At 41.3% G+C, this 21,008-nt stretch overlaps 1 protein-coding gene across 1 annotated transcript in view; it reads left to right on the forward strand.

Moving 5' to 3' along the window:
* Positions 1-6,363: 6,363 nt before the first annotated feature.
* The window catches only part of LOC131221692 ((-)-germacrene D synthase-like), a 37,862-nt gene continuing 23,217 nt past the window's right edge, over positions 6,364-21,008 (forward strand). Inside the window, exon 1 of the mRNA XM_058216992.1 lies at positions 6,364-6,533. Coding sequence (XP_058072975.1) covers positions 6,393-6,533 — 141 coding nt within the window. The 5' untranslated portion in view covers positions 6,364-6,392. The remainder of the gene's footprint in view (positions 6,534-21,008) is intronic.

A 21,008-nucleotide genomic window follows, 5' to 3' on the forward strand; every position in this document is an offset into this window, starting at 1 on the left:
CCAGCCATTGTCTAATAAACCCTACCGCCTTCCGATCCAACTTCTTCTATTCATCATCTGTCATATCCTTTGACTTTGCTTATATGCCTTGAATTGGAGAATACAGGGCCTTGCACAAAACCTTAGGATCTAGCCTTCCAAAATAAAAAAGAATTATGGGATAATAAAGCAATGAAATAAATCAAAGCATAAACCACATGACATCGGAGAATTTTACGTGGAAAACCCTCAAAGAGGTAAAAATCACGAGACCTCGTCCATATCAACAATCCACTATAAAACAGAACATTACAACCGATCACAAGCACACACCGCTTGGATCAAACCTTCTTCACTCACGCGGGAGTGGATGAACAATAAGAGAATAATGAAAAAACAGAGGGATCTCACCGATCACGAGGACGTAGAAGCGCTGAGACGTGAACTGCGAAGTAGAATGCATTTACGAGCAGAATCTCCCATCCACAAGCTTCCTCTCTCTCTCTCTCTCTCACCTTTGATAGCCCTAAGCCCTCCTAGAAAACCTTTAGAAAATCTTAAAAAACCCTGGAATACACCCTAATCCCGCATACACCTATTTATATAAGAATAGAAAGAGGTAGAATCAAAATAGGAAACAATTTTCACAGAATCTGCGTTTCCGCAATCGCATCAGTGTAACTCTTCGATGATATCGATGGTCTCTCGATGACAGCGTTTGATATCATCTAAGGTCCTTCGATGATATCGAAACAGGACTAAAACTGTCCAGTGACCAGGGGTGAAAAATTTTGACAATTATCGATGTCGTCGAAGGTCTCTCGATGACAGCCTTCGATATCATCTAAGGTCCTTCGATGATATCGAAACAGGATCAAAACTGTTCAGCGACCAGTGGTGAAAAATCCCGACAATTATCGATGATATCGAAAACGGTTTGATTTCATCGAACCCAACAATGAGGAGAAAATCCTCATTAGTCAGTAAGCTATGAACGAACCTTGGGTTGGGCTAACCCACCACTCATCAACGTGAACTAAGTAGGGCGTTGGATTGAGTTGGCAAGCCAACTCCCTCGCAAGGTGGGCCTTAATCCGGACAGTCCATCCTAGCCTCATTGAAACTCTAATTAAGAGATAAGTATAGCTTTCAACGTAGATAAAATGTGAACTGGATCTAATGGGACGAAAAATCTACCCGTTTAAATACACGAACTACCGATCCATGTGAACTGGATCTAATGGTTGAGATCTCTCTTTTTGGACAGCTAAGAAGATAGGAGAGCTCTTCACACGGATTCATCTAGCTGTGAGAAAGAATGGGATCTTTCCGTTTTTGGATATAACTAACCGCACACAAGCTAACTTATGCCAGAAATTTAGCGCCCACACTAACGTCTTTAGGTGTGGAAATTCTTGGGTTTTGTTCAAAATCTCGGTTTGAACAAGATAGACGGTTGGGATCACTTATATGATTAATGGTAGTGGGCCACTGATTTAAAGAAAAAAAAAAGATAACAGTCTGTTTGAACTGTCGCTAGAGGTGGGCATTTTTGAACCGATCTGGTGGATCCGACCCGTTCCGAACAGAACCGACGGCCTGGATCGGGTAGGATCGGGTAAGATCATTTAGATCCGACTAGTTTTCGGATCGAGATCGGATAGTGGTTAATCCGGACCGTTCCGATCCGAAAACCCGATCCGAATAGATCCGACCGTTCCGATCCGGCCAGATCCGGAGTAAAAAATAATATTTTTACGTTTTCTTATAGTGTGGTCCACTTGAGCTTTGAATATTCGTCAATTTTGGGTTCAATAGCTAAAATAATCTGAGAAAACAAATGGACGGCATGGATACACCACATGCATTCATGGTGGGCCCCAGCAGAGTTCACTCAGATATGAGAATGGGTTACTTGCACGGCACGTCAACAACGGGTAACAGCTGTTTACTTGCTTTACAAGTCAATACGGTAGGTTGTGGGAGTATGTATTAAAGTGGCTTAACCAAGTTACTTGGGCCCCACCATGATGTATGTTATGTATCCAACCTTCCATCCATTTGGAGAGATCATTTCAGGGCAATATCCAAAGAATGAATGAAATCCAAAGCTCCAGCGGACCCCAATATAGAAAGTTTTCTGGACAGTGATGCCCACCATTAAAAACTTTTAAAGGCTACAAAAGTTTTAGATTAACGTGGTATTTGTGTTTTCCCTTATTTCTTTATTTTTCAACTTTTGAATAGGTTGGATTTCAAATAAACATTACGGTGGGCCTTAGAATAGTTTCAACGGTGGAAATCATTCTCCCCACTTTTTTCTGTGATGTGGTCTACTACAGATTTTTATCTACATCATTATTTGGCTCATGCCCTAAAATGATATCTCAAAATTGATCGACGGTGTGGATGTAACACATACAGCATAGTGGGGCCCACAGAACTTGGTGACGTTACGTTAGTAGCCTTGAGAGTTGAGGTGGTGACGTTACTTCAGTAGCCTGCCCGATGGGACAACACATGCAGCAGACATTTATACAAATTTTTTATAGTCATGTGGGGCCCACCTTGATGTATATATGTTATCTAAGCCGTTCATCCATTTTGACATATCAATTTAAGCGTTGAACAAAAAATTATGATACATTGAAGATTAAAGTGGACCACACCATATGAAATGATCCGAATAGTGTCCAACCCGATCCGACTCAATTTCCTTCACCGAGTCAGACTCGGATCGGGTCAAATAAATCAAGTATCGGATCTGTCCGAGTCCAGTGACCTGGACTCGGTCTCGGATCGGATCGATTTCGGGTCCACTTGTTAAAATTTCGGATCTGATCGGGTTAGGCTAAATCCGGTCCGACCCGGACCGTTGCCCAGCTCTAACTGTCGCTTGGAAAATAGGAGGAAGAGTGAGAACTATGGAAGAGGATTGCGTACTGAGCAACTCAGTACCCTTAGCGTACTGAGTAAACTGTGTGGGGTCCAATGTTATTTATTTATTTTATCTACTCGGTTAATCCATGTTAACAGATAATTTTAGGGCTAGATCCCAAAAATTAAGCAAATTAAAATCTCAAGTGGACCACACTACAGGAAAAAGTTTGATTGAACCTCTACCATTGAAAATTTTTTGGAGACCAAAGAAGTTTTGGATCAAGCTGATGTTTGTGGTTTCTCTTCATCCATGCATTTGTGATCTTATGAACAGGTTGGATGACAAATAAAAATTAATTTGGACCCTAGGAAGGTTTCAACGGTGGAAATCATTATTCCACACTGTTTCCTGTGTAATGGTCCACTTGAGCTTTGGATTCACTAAAATTTTAGTATCAACCCCTAAAATTATCAGTAAAAATGTATGGACGGTGTGGATAAACCACATACATTAACAGTGGTCCCAACTGAGTTTACTCAGTACGATAAAAGCGTACTAAGTAACTCAGTACGCAATCCGATTTCGAGAACAATCTCCTCCATCGGGTTACGCCCAACTTGACTGGGTTCATGATCCGGTGCACTAGTGTGTACACACTCGATGCACACACACTATCAGTGCAGGGCCACAGTGACGACTTTTGAAATCGACACCGTCTATTATATTCTATGGGTCACACTAGCTTATTTGACCAAATATGAGGTAAATTCAAATCTCATGTGTGCCATGCTAACGGATTACACTCCCGTATAAAATATGGGTTGTTACATGGGCACCACTGTTTCCTGTGGTGTGGTGCCCTGAGATTACATATACATCATGGTAGGTGCACGGAGCTTTCCAACCAGCTAAGTCTGTACTGGAGGTGTCAGTAGCATACCTGTCGATCTTAAATGGGGAAGCGGATTACGTAGTAACTCACCAAGCTTAGCGTACGGAATAAACTGAGGTCCACCATGATTTATGTATTTTTATCTTATCCGTCCATTCATTTTACCAGATGATTTTAGGCTTAAACCCAAAAATGAAGCATATACAATGTTCAGATAGACCACACCATGGAAAAAAGTTTAATTGAACTTCTACCACTGAAAAATTCTTGAGGGCCACGGAAGTTTTGGATCAAGCTTACATTTTTGTTTTCCCTTCATCTATATCTGTATGATCTTATTAACAGATTGGATGACAAATAAACGTTACTGTGGGGCCTAGAAAGGATTCAACGGTGGAAATCATTAGCCACACTGTTCCTAGTGGTATGATCCACTTGATCTTTGGATATGCTTAAATTTTGGGCTTAACCCCTTAAATTAGATGGAAAAATGGATAGACAGCGTGGATAAACCACTTACATTTAAGGTGGGCCCAACTGAGTTTACTCGGTACAGTAAAAGGACATGACTAACTCAGTTTTTTTAAGGAAATCGGACTGCGTACTAGTTAGACAGAACGCTTTTATCCAGCGGTGTAAACGAACGAGCTAGCTCGGTTAGCTCGCGCGACTCGACTTGAAAAAGTTCGATTCAACTTGGTTCTAAGCTAAGTTCAAGTTGAGTCAAGCTGATTTTTTTATCTTGAAAAAGAGTTCGAGCTGAATTAGAGCTGGCCATAGCTCGACTTGACGCAGATCAAACCCAGCTCGAATCGATCGAACTCGGATCAAACCAGTTTGGTGACTTGGTTACTTTGATATTGATGTTGCTCACCAAGTGTTTGATGAAATGACTTAAAGAAGTGTAGCCGGTGGCAAGAAAGGTATGCATATGAAACCAACATTCTTTTTTTCTTGATTTTTATGTTGCTTAGAAGGTGTTTAATTAAATACCTGTAAAACCATTGTTGTTGTCTCAAATACACTGAGATTTTGAAGGTGCAGTCCAGGTGTTTGTGAAAATATTGCAATGGTGAACTTGGCTCGAACTCGGTTCGAATTGGCCTGAACTACTGATCAAACTGAGCCGAGCTAGCCAATTAGGCTCGAGGACCGAGTTGAGTCAAGTTCGAACTGAAGCCAGCTAGTGGCTGAGCCCTACTTTTATCATACTGAATAAACTCAGTTGGGCCTACTATAAATGTGGGTGGGTTATTCACACCGTCCAACCGTTTTTCCAACTCATTTAGTGGTTGAATTGAAAATTGAAGCATGTCCATAGTTGAAGTAGACTAGATAACAAGAAACAATGGGAATAATGATTTCCACAGCTGAAACCTTAGTAGGGCTCACAGTGATGTTTATTTGTCAGCCAACTTGTTCATAAAATTGCAAAGATATGGATGAAGGAAAAACACAAATAATAGATTGATCCAAAACTTCTGTGGCACCCAAGGAATTTTGAATGGTATAATTTCAATTCACACTGTTTTCAGTGTTGAGGTCCACTTCAAATTTGGATATATTTTGTTTTTGGGCTAAAGTCTTCAAATTATCTATTAAAATGGATGGAGTGGATAAGATATGTAAATCACAGTAGACCCCACAGAATTTACAGAGTACGCTTAGCATGCTGAGTTACTCAGTAGGCAATTCACGTCGGCTTTACTAAGATATTCAAGCCATCCATATCAGGTGGACCCTGCTGTTACGGCCATAAATAAAGGCCGTCCATGATATTTATAAGCTATCTGCTTAGAATACTCAAGAGTGATTTTTTCACGAAAGTAAATTTGTTTAATTGGAGCCCAGCAGACTAGTATCTGGATCTGATTCCTGGGACTCTACATGGTTATACTCTTCTGATGGATGGCTTGGATATTGCACCTGTCGGCCACGCTCACATATGTGCTGGTTGTACATTAGCTCACAAACAGAAACAATATTGACCGTCTTTTTTCACCATTACAATTCTAGTAAAGGAATCCGTCCTTCCATTCTTACCGATGTGCAATGATTGAAAATGACAGGTTACCAATCACCATTTATGATGACCCATGTGGAGGGATTTGTGTCAAATTAATACATTTGGCACACATGAGATGCTAGAAATTGAACAGTTACCCATGGCATATGAAGCTTATATGAGATGCTTCAAGTTGTATTGCAACACACGTGTCATATGTGAGGTGCTTTTGAAGTTGCATGGTAGAACACGTGGCATAAAAGATAAATTAGCACATTTGACATGAAACGAATTGGAAAAAAAAAAAAAAAAAAGTGGTACTGAGATTAGTGGGTAATTAAAGTTAGAGAGTAACACTTGGGCACATGGGCAGATTGGCACGTATGACAAACATATAGTAATTGAAATTTGATAAAAAGGTACAAGTTAAAGCGATCAACCTGACGCAATGAAAAGACACCATGCCTCCCATCAGACGGCAATATTGATTACTGTAATTTTCAATACTGTATTGCCATATTTGACAAATATGTTACATGCCTTGGGCTCATCCCTATAAAATCTCAATCGGTTAGCCATTTGCCTTCAATCAAGTTCCTTTGCATCATATCCGTGAATTAAAGATTGTTCTACTCATGGCTCTTGTTCCACTTTCTAGCTCTGATGATTTTCCAACCGTCCATTTGCAAGTAAAAGGAAGGGATGAGATCGCTCGCCGCTCTGCAAACTACAAACCTAGTGTTTGGGGTGACCACTTCATCGCATCCTCTCTGCACGTAAGTAGTACTGCAGCACAAGTGTGAGATACATGCTACTCATGAGGTAGAGATCACCGTGATCAAACTAGGGATCACAAATCATGTGGGACTACTCATCAGTTGGGCCACACGTATATGAGAAAATCAGTCAGCTTTGAAAACAAATCACCAATGGCTCTCTCCTGGAACTGCATCAAGTGTAGTGTCCACCCACCAAGGGCCTGCTTGGGAGCCTGGGTTTCAAATACTTGGATTCCGAAACAAGGGGATTCCGAGTCAACGATGATTTTGAATCCTTGCGTTGTCTTTGTATATGGAATCCTCTTGTAATCTAAAATTAGCTATACTTTGAAATTATATAGTATATTTACAAGAGTATGATTGCAATTACTAAATCAACTTTAAGATCCCTAATCAATGTACATATGTGATATATTTGATACTGATTATGATAAGCCTAACGAAATATTTACTTTGACAAAAAAAAATGATGAAATTTAAAGCCTCATATAGGCCAAAACTATAGAATCACAACAAGTTACTAACTAATGTTTTTTAACGAAATAGGCTACAAGTATAGGATCTACTTATGTGCTGTGTATATAGTTTTTTGAACATTTCTTGCTGCCTTTGTATCATCCATCACTCTCACAGGGTATCAAAGTAATTCCATTTTATTGCATCCCGAGACTAAAACATCACCAGCATCTAATAGGTGATCAGTTCTCAAAATATTTTTGCTTAGGTAAAGCAATTAAGAAAAGATGCTACCATGAAAGAAAGAGAATGTTATCTAAGAGGTGATTAGTTCTCAAAATATATCCACTTAAGAAAATATGCTATTGTGAAAGAAACAGAATGTTTAAGTATTGTATTTCAACCTTAAGGAGGGTAAAAAGGGAAAAAGATTGACGCTACAGCAACTGCAATTCACCGAGAGCGTTCCACCCTCTTCGTTCAATGCGTGCTTCGATCGATAATTGAAAGATATACCTGTGCCAGGGTTGTGTGGGGTCCACAGAAATGATCATATATGACAAATTCACTCCATCCATCTTTCTTTAAATACAACAATAGGACAGGATTTTAACAATCAGGAAGATCCAAAACTCAGGTGGCACACACCAATGTCCACCGTTAAAACCTTCTATGTGCCCCATGGTTTTTAAACGGTGTAAAACCTTTCCAAATCAGAAACGTCCTAGAGCTGTTCCTAAATCAAAGACCTAACCATTTCAAATTTATGATTTTAGTGGTGTGTTTGGATACTTCTGATGTAATTTTAGTGATGCAGTCAATAATTTAATTGTTTTAGGACACGTACAACGGATTAGTAGTCAATGACACTTATGCTATGGGTGTGATTATCTTGATTAGAAAAAAAAAAAAAAAGAGAGAGAAGAAGAAGAAGAAGAGGGAATTGGTAATCTATGTTACCGGTGTGATTATCTTGATTAGAAAAAAAAAAAAATGGAAAAAAGGAGGAGGGAATTGGTAATCATCACGTCCATCAGTACACATGAAGTCTACTAGGATATATGTGATCATTTCTCATGTCTATGTGATTCTATCTCAAGAGCGGATTCAGTGAGGCTATGATAGTGGGGCCCACCTTGATGTATGTGTTATACATATATGTTGTCCATCTGTTTTGTCTGCTTATTTTAGGGCATGTGCCCAAAAAATGAAGATCCAAATTTTAGGTGGAATGTGATGTAGAGCGGGTCACGAACAGTTTCATAGCCAAAATGGATCAGAAAAGGCCCGGTCGACGATAGAAGTGATCCGGACCATCGGACCTTAGATCGAGCGTATCTCGCAATTTGGAATGAGTTACCTAACGTAAAATCAATGATTGTGGGGTAGAACGAGCTACTTTAGCCAACCAACCCCGCTATGCCGGGTTGCGCAGCCCGGAATTGCGAAAAACCCCTGGATCGACGGTCGTTTCCCTGTTTTAATTTCGTTTTTACTATAAATAGTAAGTTTTAGTTTGATTATAACTCTTCATCCGTCAGGCTTTAGGAGTTGCGCCCAACGTGAAAAGAGCTTAGAATAATTAGGAGAACGGTTTGGTGAAGCCAAATAGGACACTTACTATTTTTGGCCGAAAACCTTGCGCACTAGTAGACATCATGACCGTCTATAAATAGTAAGTTTACTATTTATAGTAAGTCGCGGATTCTAGGAGTTTGAGTTGTAGTTTGATTCTGATTTCTTTCCCATTGCTTGGTACCCCTATTTAAAGGGTTGTGAACTCATTTTTATTCATTAATTAATCAATTTTGAATTTCTTAGAATTTATTTCTATTTTCTACTTTCTTTTCTCGTGGATTCGAGAAGTCTCTATGAGGAGTCCAGAGAAGCTCCGTGGATTCGGAGTAGTTATCCTCATCACGTTCATCCCTGCGTCAATTGGTATCAAAGCGAGGATTCCCCTCGGGCCGATGGCAAACAATGGAGGTATGAATCAAAATCCTGTAGACGGTGATCTAGGGATTCGTTATCTTTCGAAAAGAATGGAAGTTTTCCACCGGGAGAGTCAGTTGACTATGTAAGGACTGTAGGTAACCCTCGACCGTCTTGCAGATGCGCTATTTCCGCCCTGAGCCCTAGGCGGTGCTCCACCACATTTGGTTGCTCCCCCACCCATGGTTGCTGTCCGACGCAACCTCGATTTTCGTAGAGCACTACCAGTGACAAACCGTAAGGCTACACCAGATAATTCAAGTTCTAGCGACGAGGACCTTAATGACGGTTTTGCCCGACGACCAATCCATGGAGGTGATCATCTAGATCGTGCTGAAAGAGACTATCGAGGTAAGGCTGAACTTCCTAGTTTTAACGGTTTATTATGTATAGAAGATTTTCTCGATTGGCTAGCCGGAGTAGAGAAATATTTTGATTACATAGACGTGCCAGATCATAAAAGGGTAAAATTGATAGCGTTTAAATTAAAATCTGGTGCTTCTGCATGGTGGGAACAATTACAACTCTCACGAGCCCGCCAGAACAAAGCGCCCATCTCATCATGGCCACGGATGAGACGTCTTCTTCGATCACGATTTCTACTCAGTGATTATGAGAAGATATTATTCCAGCAATATCAAAATTATAGACAAGGAAATCGAACAGTCACAGATTACACTGAAGAATTCCAACGGCTAGTTACACGAAACGATCTGTCAGAATCTGAGTCACAGAAGGTGGCACGATTTATAGGTTGGTTGCGACCAACAATTCAGGATCGAGTTCAGATGTACCCAGTCGAGACTGTGGATGAAACAGTTCAATTGGCGGGTAGGGCAGAAATACAACTTACAAGAGCTCCTACTCATCCATATCCTTCAACTCGACCCCCCATGACGGGTCCCTTGCAAGATCTAGTGCTGCCACGAGGAAAAGACCCATTACCTCAACTTCCTATAACCGCAAACCGTGATACGGGGAGTGGCTGATCCAGACCTCAACGTGCAGCACCCACAATAGCGGGTCTGAGTAAGATTTCAAATCCTTATGCTCGGCCAAGGTCGAACAATTGTTACCGCTGTGGCCAACTAAGCCACTTATCAAACACTTGTCCTCAACGTCCCACAGCACACTTGACTATAAACGAATGGGGCACTGAAGATGAGGCTGCAGAAGAAGACCATCGCTTTGATGAACATGAACAAACCACTGAAGAAATAGCATGTGGCGATCAAATAACGGACGAGGATTGTGGTGAATTTCTAGTTGTGAGGTGATTGTTGTATGCCCCACGAAAGGAATTACATCCATAACGACACAATATATTTCGTACTCGATACACCGTCAATGAAAAGGTCTGTGATGTGATCATAGACAGTGGTAGTAGCGAGAACATCGTCTCGAGAGTGATGGTGGACAAGTTGCGGTTACCAACGATGAAACATCTTTCCCCGTACTCAATTGGCTAGATAAAAAAGGTGAATGAGACCAATGTAACTAAACAATGCACTATCTCATTTTTAATTGACAAAAATATAAGGATCAAATACTTTGTGGCGTGGTCGATATGGAAGCTTGTCATATGTTACTCGGTCGACCCTGGCAGTCGGATGATGACGCGACCCATCAGGGACAAGATAATGTTTATGTATTCGTCAAGGATAGTCGAAAAATAATACTTGCCCCTATGGCACCAGAGAACCACCCTGAAGCCTTTAAAGTGGAGGGGAGTTCCCTCTTGACTATTCGAAATTTTATGGATGAATCCAAGGAAACCGGCGAGGTATACGTTGTAGTAGTGAAGGGCGAGGAAGAGGAACCCTCAAACATCCCTACAAGTTTAAGACTATTGCTGAAAAAATTCAAAGAAGTCTGGCCTGAGGATTTACCTGATGGATTGTCCCCCCATGAGGAATATCCAACATCACATAGACCTCGTCCCTGGAGCTAGCTTGCCTAACCGCCCTCATTATCGGATGAGTCCGAAGGAGTGTGAGATACTTCAGGGGCAAGTGGAGGAATTGATTCGTAAGGGTCTCTTGAGAGAGAGCATGAGCCCATGTGCCGTACTAGCATTATTAACACCAAAAAAAGATAGAAGCTGGTGCATGTGTGTCGACAGCTAGGCAATCAATAAAATTACCATCAAATATCGGTTCCTAATACCACGGTTGGACGACATGCTCGATATGTTAGAATGGGCTAAGGTATTTTCTAAACTAGATATAAGAAGTGGGTACCATCAAATTTGTATTCGACCCGGTGATGAGTGGAAAACGGCATTCAAGACTAAGGAAGAGTTGTATGAGTGGCTGGTCATGCCTTTCGGCATATCAAATGCACTAAGTACTTTTATGCGTTTGATGAATTAAGTTCTAAAACCGTTCACTGGCCGATTTGTGGTAGTACATTTTGATGACATATTTATATATAGCCAGGATGAGGCGGAGCACAGGAAACATCTCAAGCAGGTGCTGCAGGTCCTACAAATTAACAAGTTGTACCTCAACTTAAAGAAGTGTAGTTTTTTAACTGACAGCCTATTGTTTCTAGGATTTGTTGTAACGTCCAAAGGCATTCGTGTGGACGATGAAAATGTGCGAGCTATTAGGGAATGGCCGATCCCAATATACATTCATGAGGTGAGGAGTTTTCACGGGTTTGCGACTTTCTATCGTCGATTTGTGCGACATTTTAGCACCATAGTCGCGCCTATAACAGATTATATGAAAAAAGGACCGTTTCAGTGGACCGATAAAGTTGACAAGAGCTTTCATGAGATCAAGCATTGTTTGTCTACAACATCGTTTTTGGTGTTTCCTAATTTCGACAAATTGTTTGAGGTTGAGTATGACGCTTCATATGTCGGAATTGTAAGAGTATTATCACAGGAAGGTAGGCCGGTAGCCTTCTACAGCGAGAAACTTAGCGAAGCCCGAAAGAGGTAGTTAACTTATGAGCTTGAGTTGTACGCACTTGTTTAGGCGCTGCGACATTGGCGGCATTAACTGATTCAAAGAGAGTTTATTTTGTACATTGACCATTAAGCAATAAAGTTTATTAATAGTCAGACTAACGTGAATCGTGTGCATGCTAGATGGGTTGCGTTTTTACAGGAATTCACGTTCGTTCTGAAGCACAAGTCAGGGCAACAGAACAAGGTGGCTGATGCACTTAGCCGTCGTACATCACTACTTGTTACGATGAGCAACGAGGTGGTCGGCTTCGACTGTCTCAAGGAGCTGTATGCTGAGGATGAGGACTGTCACGCCCCGAACTCGGAAACCGGGCTCACAAAATTCCCGATCGCCGAATCCGGTGCCGATAGCCTCCGTAGAACCACATTCTCGGATCCCGACACCCATTCACCAGGTTCCGATCCTGGAATACTACAAGGAGGGTTTCAAATCATCAGTCTGATTCATAATGAGCATAACAAAAGCATAACCCACAAACAATAACCACAAGAACACCACCACAAAATCCACTATGATCAAAAACTTTTGAGTACAATGCAACTGAAAGGAAAAATACAATGTAACAAAAGAAACAAAACTCCAGAAGCTCGGCTGCACGATCCAACTACAGCGAGACTATGGCTGCGACTGCGTCCTGGCGTCACCTGCACGCATCAATCGTGCATAAGCTTATAGAAAGCTTAGAGGGTGGTGTAAGTATGTGCGCAATATAAGCGTGCTCAAAAATGCAAGGTAAGAGTAATGCGGAATCATGGTAATGAGCACATGAATGCAATCAACCGTACCAAGGCTATGCAGTGCAAGATATGAATGCTATCGGCCATAACACAGCCATGCAATGCAAGATGCAACTCAAGCATGCCAATCCTCATCATGTATCAGTACAGTTCTCATTCTGGATAATCACCGGGGTTCAATACACTCCAAATGGCACTGTTGCTCTCCTAGCCGCACTGTCCAAGTGAGCGTAAGAAACCTCACTATCCGCCTGGCCAATAGTCTGCCAATACCTATCCGGCACGTCGATAGGGGACCCATTCGTGAGTTGGTCAAACTCAGCTTAGTATTGCCCCCTACCCTCTGTCGAGTAAGGCCACATTCCTTTCCAACCGACCACGACACAGTGGGAGACGCGGCCTCCTGGTATTCGGCCCTCGTGCGCTCATATATCCACTCGGTCTTGACGTTGGAGTCATCCTCTGGTACCATCGGGTTTAGGAATTTTCACCCAGGGACATCCACAGCGCCCGTATGCTAGAACCAAACATTTCTGGTATCCAACCTAGCCACCCATGATGAGTCTGTGGAGGCGATGGCCCTGATGTTGCTAGGACATACAATAATTATAATCACACAAATGCAAGTGCATGAATCACCCTACCAAACATGCAACAATCCTGCGCGTACCGAGCGCTCATGTGGGGCGACTCCGCCTATCAGGAAGCCCATAACGATCTGCCCGAAGGCATATGCTATAATCAGTCACTTCTCATATCAGGCATACATATGATGCGTATGATCATGAATCATGGATCTATGTTATACATATTATGTGGTGATGGGCTCTGATCAAAATGACGATGGGCCTAGACGGCCTATATATTACAGGTATGGGCCTATTAATGGGCCTTAAGGATAGTGACAATGCGGACATTTAACCAACATTGTACTTGTAATGTGGACATCAAACCAACATTGTTCTCAAGGCATGAACCATGGTAGAGTCACGTTGTAATGGGCTTTATATAAATCTTGTTGGGCCTCGACCCAAGGGCCCAAATACATCAAATGGGCCTCAAACCATGGGCTTATATATCTCAAGTGGGCCTTAGGGGGCAGTTCACAAATACATCAAGCTGGTCTAAATACACGATTCTTACATGCTTTATAATGGGCCTCATAATAGGGGCCCTATACAAATCAAGGTGGGCCTCAGCAATGGGCCTTAAATCATCTCTAAAATAGTTGGACAGTTGGATGAAACACATGCATCATGATGGAGCCCACACTAATAGAGGGTGTGGCTTACAATACATACATATGTGGGGCCCACCATAATGCTTATTTTCCACCCAGCCTAGGGCCTAATGTAATGTTTATTTTCCACCCAACTTAGGGCCCAACATAATGTTTATTTTCCAACTAACTGTTCATGAGGTCATGTGGACCAGGGTAGGACCCGCTGTAATATTTAATTTCCACCCTCCTGGGCCCACGTGTAATATTTGTTTACATCCAACCCGTATATAAGGTCATGTGGGCCAGGGAGTAGGGCCCACTGAAATATTTATTTGCTGCCAACCAGTTGGCTGGTCACGTGGGCACGAGCCCACCATGACGTTATTTGGCATCCAACCTGTTGAAAAGGTCATTGGACCTTGGGGTGGATGTGGGGCCCACCGAAATATGGTACACAAATCCAGCCCACTCATTATGTGAGTCCCACCTGACTAACGGTCCATACCGAGTTTCAGCGACATCCAAAACTCAGGTAGGCCCCACCAAGTGATTTTATATGTTTTGGCATGTCTTCACATGATTTTAAATGGTGTGGCTCACATGAGTTCCGTATAAGTCTGATTTTTGGTATGGACGGATGGTCTGTGGGGACCCATCAAATGCACGGTGTGGATGGTCGAAAAGCATCAAGGTGGGGCCCACAACTGGGGCCGTGAGCCCAGCCCGCCCGTCCGTCAGGACGTCCAGCGCCCAACGCAGGCAGCGCCTGCGCCTGTCGTTAGTGGCAGCAGTTGCTGCTGCTGATGTTGTTTTTAAAAAAAAAAATCGGGTTTTTCTGTAGTTTTTCATGGGTGGGGCCCACATCGGGGAAATCTGTCCTGCCCATTGCATTCCCCAACTTGATACAGTCAAATAGAGTCCAATATGCGGCCTATTTCTGGCGAATAAGAAGATTCAGGTGGTTTTCAACGGTAAACACTACCGTTTCCTATGGTATGGCCCGCTTGATTTTCCGATTGGTCCCAAATTTTAGCTCAACGGATAAAATGATCTGGGCAACGGGATAGATGGCTTAGATTATATGTATACATCAAAGTGGAGCCTGCATGAGTGGCCCACCATTTTGGCTAGCTCGTTAGTACCTCCCATGCCAGTTTACACTTCCCTGTTGCCAACGTCCAGCGTCCAGGGACGCTGGACAGCATGCATAAACACATTATCGTGGTGGGTCCCACGTGGATGTGGCCCACCAACATGTATACATATAATATATACATAATACATCTTATATTATATATATATATATATATATATATATATATATACATAATATATATAATATGATATTATGTATATATATATATATATATATATATTATATAAAATATAACATATATATATATATAAACAAAAGGGTGCATTAGGCCCATCCAAACAGTGGATGGTGTGGATCATCACCTGTAATAGAGTGGGCCACACCGTCTGATGTAGATGGATGTGGTAGATGTTACACATATTGGTGAGATCCACACCATTACGAAGAAAGAGAGAGAGATAGAGAGAGAGATATACGGTGAGATAGAGGGACCCCGCCACTATGGGCCCTCTTGATTAAATCACATACATCCAAATGGGTCCCACCAACAAGTGGGCCCAAAAATTTAAAATAATGACAAATCACCCACCTTATCTTCCTTCTTCTTGGTCCCTTAGACTCCAATGCTCCTTAGCTTCAAATTTGATGGAGGTTGATGGGGTTTAAATGGTTGAGATGGAAGATGAGAAGGTGGACCACACTTGGGAGGGAGAGGAAAGCTTGGACGTTTGAGAGGCTTGAGTTACTTGGAGATTTTAGAAAATGAGAGAGAGAGAGAGAGGTGATATGGATCGGTGAGGTGTGATGGGTGATGGGTTGGGTTGAAATTTTGTAAAAGTAGTATGGTTGAGGTTGAAATTTGGAAAAAGAGGAGTAGTGAGGTGGAAAGAGGATAGACTTTTGAAAAAGGAGGAGATGGGTTGTAGTACTTGAGGTATGGTTGCATTTATAATTGATTGATAGGACTAATTGTGTAGAGATTCCCTCGAAATCCGCAACACGCGGTGTTTCTTCGGAATAAACGCAGATCGGCATCTTCTTGCCAGGGTATCGGTTCGATGCGCAAGTCACGGTGTTGGAACCGCTGCGACGACGCGGTTGCTATGATACAACTTTCGGATCAAGCCGACGTCGGTGTGCGGGACCTAACTTAGGATTGTGCGCAAACACCGGATACGGTGTGAAGGTTGCCGGAATTTGACCGGAAAGACCGCGGAAGCCAACGGAATAGTACGGACTAGGACACGGGTCTTACAAGGACTTCAAAGATTCTTGAATGAAGTGCCAAGAAGGTCACCCCAGTGACCTTCATATACAAGATGATTTTCTCTTTAAGGGAAATCGATTGTGCATCCCCAAAGTTCTCTAAGGGAGCAGATTATTCAGGAGAAGTGGCCTCGGTGGACACCTGGGGCGAGATAAGATGCGAGCTTTTGTGGACGAGCGGTATTATTGGCCGCAATTAGTACGCGATGTGGGAAAAGCCATACAATGTTGTCATGTTTGTCAGACCTCCAAGGGGCAATCTCAGAATACGGGCCTCTACACCCCGTTACCTGTGCCTGACGGTCCTTGAGAGGATTTATCAATGAACTTCGTGCTTGGTCTCCCACGAACACAACGTGGCATGGATTCTGTGTTCGTGATGGTAGATTGTTTCTCTTGTAAGAAGACCCTTGATGCAACACACGTGGCGAATCTATTTTTTAGGGAGGTCGTACGGCTACACGGGGTCCCCAAGACCATTACTTTTGATCGTAACATGAAGTTCATTAGCCAATTTTGGCAGACTTTATGGAATCAATTTGATACACGACTTCAATTCAGCAGTGCTTACCACCCACAAACTGATGGGCAGACCGAATTTGTGAATCGCACGTTGGGAAACCTCCTTCGCTGTATTTCAGGAGAAAAACCGAAGCAGTGGGATTTGGCCTTGTCTCAAGCAGAGTTTGCATTCAACAATATGGTGAACCGCTCGACAGGGAGATCACCATTCCAGATTATCTATGAACGAGTGCCTCGCCACACATTTGACTTGGTCCCTCTGCCCAAGCACCTAGGCATGAGCATTGCAGCAGAACATATGACAGATAAAATCATGGGCATCCATGTAGAAGTGTAGACCAAGCTACATGCCTTGAACGAGAAGTACAAGGAACAAACGAATAAGCATCGGCGACAAAAAGTGTTCGAGGTGGACGACCGCGTTATGGTCCATCTGCGTAAAGAGAGATTTTCGATCAAGACGTACAACAAGTTGAAAAATAAGAAGATTGGATCTGTCCGAATCATTCGAAAGATCAATGAAAACGCTTATGTTGTTGATCTTCCAGATGACATGGCGATCTCACGGACTTTCAACGTTGCGAACCTGACCGAGTATCATGAACCAGAGCAGGTTGAGAACTCGAGGATGAGTTCTTTTGAATTGGAGGGGACTGATGTAGAGCGGGTCGCGGACAGTTTCATGGCCAAGATGGATCAGAAAAGGCCCGGTCGACGACAGAAGTGATCCGGACCGTCGGACCTTAGATCGGGCGTATCTCGCAATCCGGAATGAGTTACTTGACGTAAAATATATGATTTTGGGGTAAAACGAGCTACTTTAGCCAACCAACCCAGCTACGCCGGGTTACGTAGCCAGGAATTGCGAAAAACCCATGGATCGATGGTCGTTTCCCTATTTTAATTTCGTTTTTACTATAAATAGTAAGTTTTAGTTTGATTATAACTCTTCATCCGTCGGGCTTTAGGAGTTGCGCCCAACGTGAAAAGAGCTTAGAATAATTAGGAGAACGGTTTGGTGAAGCCAAATAGGACACTTACTATTTTTGGCCGAAAACCTTGCGCACTAGTAGACATCACGACCGTCTATAAATAGTAAGTTTACTATTTAAAGTAAGTCACGGATTCTAGGAGTTTGAGTTGTAGTTTGATTCTGATTTCTTGCTCATTGCTTGGTACCCCTATTTAAAGGGTTGTGAACTCATTTTTATTCATTAATTAATCAATTTCGAATTTCTTAGAATTTATTTCTATTTTCTACTTTCTTTCCTCATGGATTCGAGAAGTCTTTGTGAGGAGTCCAGAGAAGCTCCGTGGATTCGGAGTAGTTATCCTCATCACGTTCATCCCTGCGTCAGAATGCCAACTATTAAAAACTTTCTAGAGCTCACAATTGTCACACCCCAAAATTTGGATGGAGAGTGTGCACCCTCATATGTGAGTTATAGCACATGACTTGTACACCATGTGTATTAAAACCATTCCTTCATACCGTTTTTCAGAGGGCCAATTAAAATGTACATTAAGGCCCTATTTGTTAAATCTGAATTTTAAAGCCTGAATCTGAAATCTGAAGTCAAAAAACTTGTTTGGAAATTATGGCTGAAGTCTAAAAATTAAGCATTGAATTTGAAACAACATGTTTGTTAACAAACATATGAAATGTCTGAAATATGTTAATTTGACACATTTGCCCTTATCTCCTGTTTGGAAATGTTTTACATTATAATGAAATTATTTTTTATTAAATGAAAATAAATTATTCTATATAATTTATTAAATAAAAATAAAATTATAAAGAAATTATTTTTTATTAAATGAAATTATTTGTTCCATGCTTGTTTAGTCAAACTTAACCCTGACTTGCCACCCTTATGAGCTTCTTCAAGACAACAATCAATAAATAATTTTTTATTGAAATCACTCTATCTTACCCTGCCACTATCCCTTGAAGCCATCGCTATGATAGTCTAGTATAAACCGAGAATTATTTAAAGAAGAACAATTAGGTAAAAAAAAATTAATAAATTTACTTGCAATTTTAATATATTGTAATAAATATCAGCTTGATCGGAAACTTCTGTGGCCCCTAAAAACGTTTTGAACGGTGGATGTCACTGTCCCCACTATTTTCTATGGTGGGGTCCACTTGAACTTTAGATCTATTTCATTCCTTTTCTCATGCAAAAAAACGATCTCCCCAAATAGCTAGACGGTATGGATACAACACATGCATCATGGTGGATCCACAGGGCGTGCTGACGTCACTTCAGTGGGATTTGGCTACTGACCTTGTCAGTATCTAATCCATGTCCGTATACCACACACAAGCTATATAGCTGAGTAGATACATGTCATGCGAATACGCTCCGAGCTCTAAGTTGTACAAACGGTTCAATGGAGATCAAAGTGACATGGGCCCTACAATGATGTATTTATTATATCCACACCTTTCATCAAATTTTAGAGATCATTTCAGAGCATTAGCCAAAAAATAAATCGTATACAAAATTCAAATGTACCACACCAAAAATAGCAATGGGATAATGATTTTCACCGTTAAAAAATTCGCAGGCTCACTATAACATTTATTTTCCATCTAATTTATTCATAAGGTCAAAAATATCTGGATAAAGAGGAAAAACAAATTTCATATTGATCTGAAACTTCTATGACCCCAAAAGGGTTTCAATGGTAGACGTTCAATCCCCCACTGCTTTTTGAAGTGTGGTTAACCTTATCTTAGATTTGTCTTATTTTTCAATTCAAGCCTTACGACAAGATCGCAAAATGGATGGACGGTTTGGATATAATAAATACGTCATGATGGGACCCACAGAACCTGCTGACATCAATACACCAGCTAATCCGCTTCACATCCCGTACCCAGCCATCCGCTTCGGACGCAGATTACCCTGCCTGGAAGGTAATCCGTTCGGGCAGGGCTCTGTGGGGCCCACCATGATGTAAGTGTTTTATCCACGCCGTTAATCATTTTTCTAATATCATTTTAATGCATGATCCTAAAAATGAAGCAAGTCCACAGCTCTAGTGAACCACACCAAAGGATGCTATAGTGATGATGACATCCACCATTGAAAGCTTTCTAAGGGCCATTGTGATGTTTTTTTTACCATTCAACCTAAGGTCACGTAGATGTGGATGAAGTGAAAACACAAATATTAGCTTGATCCGAAACTTCTCGGACTTGCAGGAAGTTTTTAATGGTGGACGTTCAATCCCCACCTTGTGATCCAATTAATCCCTAGAGCTGGCTCTTTTTTTTGGCTCATACCTTAAATGATTTGAAAAAGTTGATGGACGATGTAGATTAAACACAAAAATCATGGTGGGGAATAAAGAAGTTTTACATGTTAAAAGGTTTTGTATTGCGTAAACAATAGGATAAAAAAAATTCGTACTAACTTCAAAAGGGGTAATTTTCGAAGTAAATTTTTTTTTTACTAGAAAAATCACCAAGTGCATTCGGCATTCACCATTAAGTTAGACTCCTGTCACAAAAAGAATTCAATGAAAAATCACTTAGCGCTTTCCGATTTCAGAGTTAACAAACAACACTTGATACAGAGAATTTTCTCCATTCCGCGTTAAGTGCTACTTTTAAGAGTTAACAAATTGGCCCTAAGTTTCTAAACTCAAAACCTTAAACAAAACATTTCACGTTAATTTAATTCAATCATATACACATATATCCACCATCATGATTATTTATGGGCATTCAATCGACATATTGATAACATTCACAAAAGTTAATCACAGTGCCCAAGCCCACTCATTTGGGGCTTTATTAAACCATTCACTAAAGAGCTAATAATTTATAACTTTCAATTACTCAACTTAAAGTTTATTCAAAGATGTAATTAAAGAAATAAGTTGATTTCAACTAGATATGTTAATGATTTAACATATTCAACTCATCTTCATCAAGATAGGGCACTAGCCCTTGTGAATCATCCACTGGTTCACCTTCCTGCCCTGCAATTTGAGTAATTGTTTCACTATCCATTAAACTTGTATAGTTTTTCTATCAATAAAAAGTCAGCTGGTTAGGCCTAGTGAGTGAACCTATCATGGTTCATGCACATCATAATTAAAATAGAATACATGGATGTGTGAATGCATCAAGTGGATTGATTTGTCCACTTGCTTGAGTTGGATCCCATAAACCCGTATCTCTCCTTT

The sequence above is a fragment of the Magnolia sinica genome, chromosome 12 (genome assembly GCF_029962835.1).
Source record: "Magnolia sinica isolate HGM2019 chromosome 12, MsV1, whole genome shotgun sequence".
In the NCBI taxonomy this organism is placed as follows: domain Eukaryota; kingdom Viridiplantae; phylum Streptophyta; class Magnoliopsida; order Magnoliales; family Magnoliaceae; genus Magnolia; species Magnolia sinica.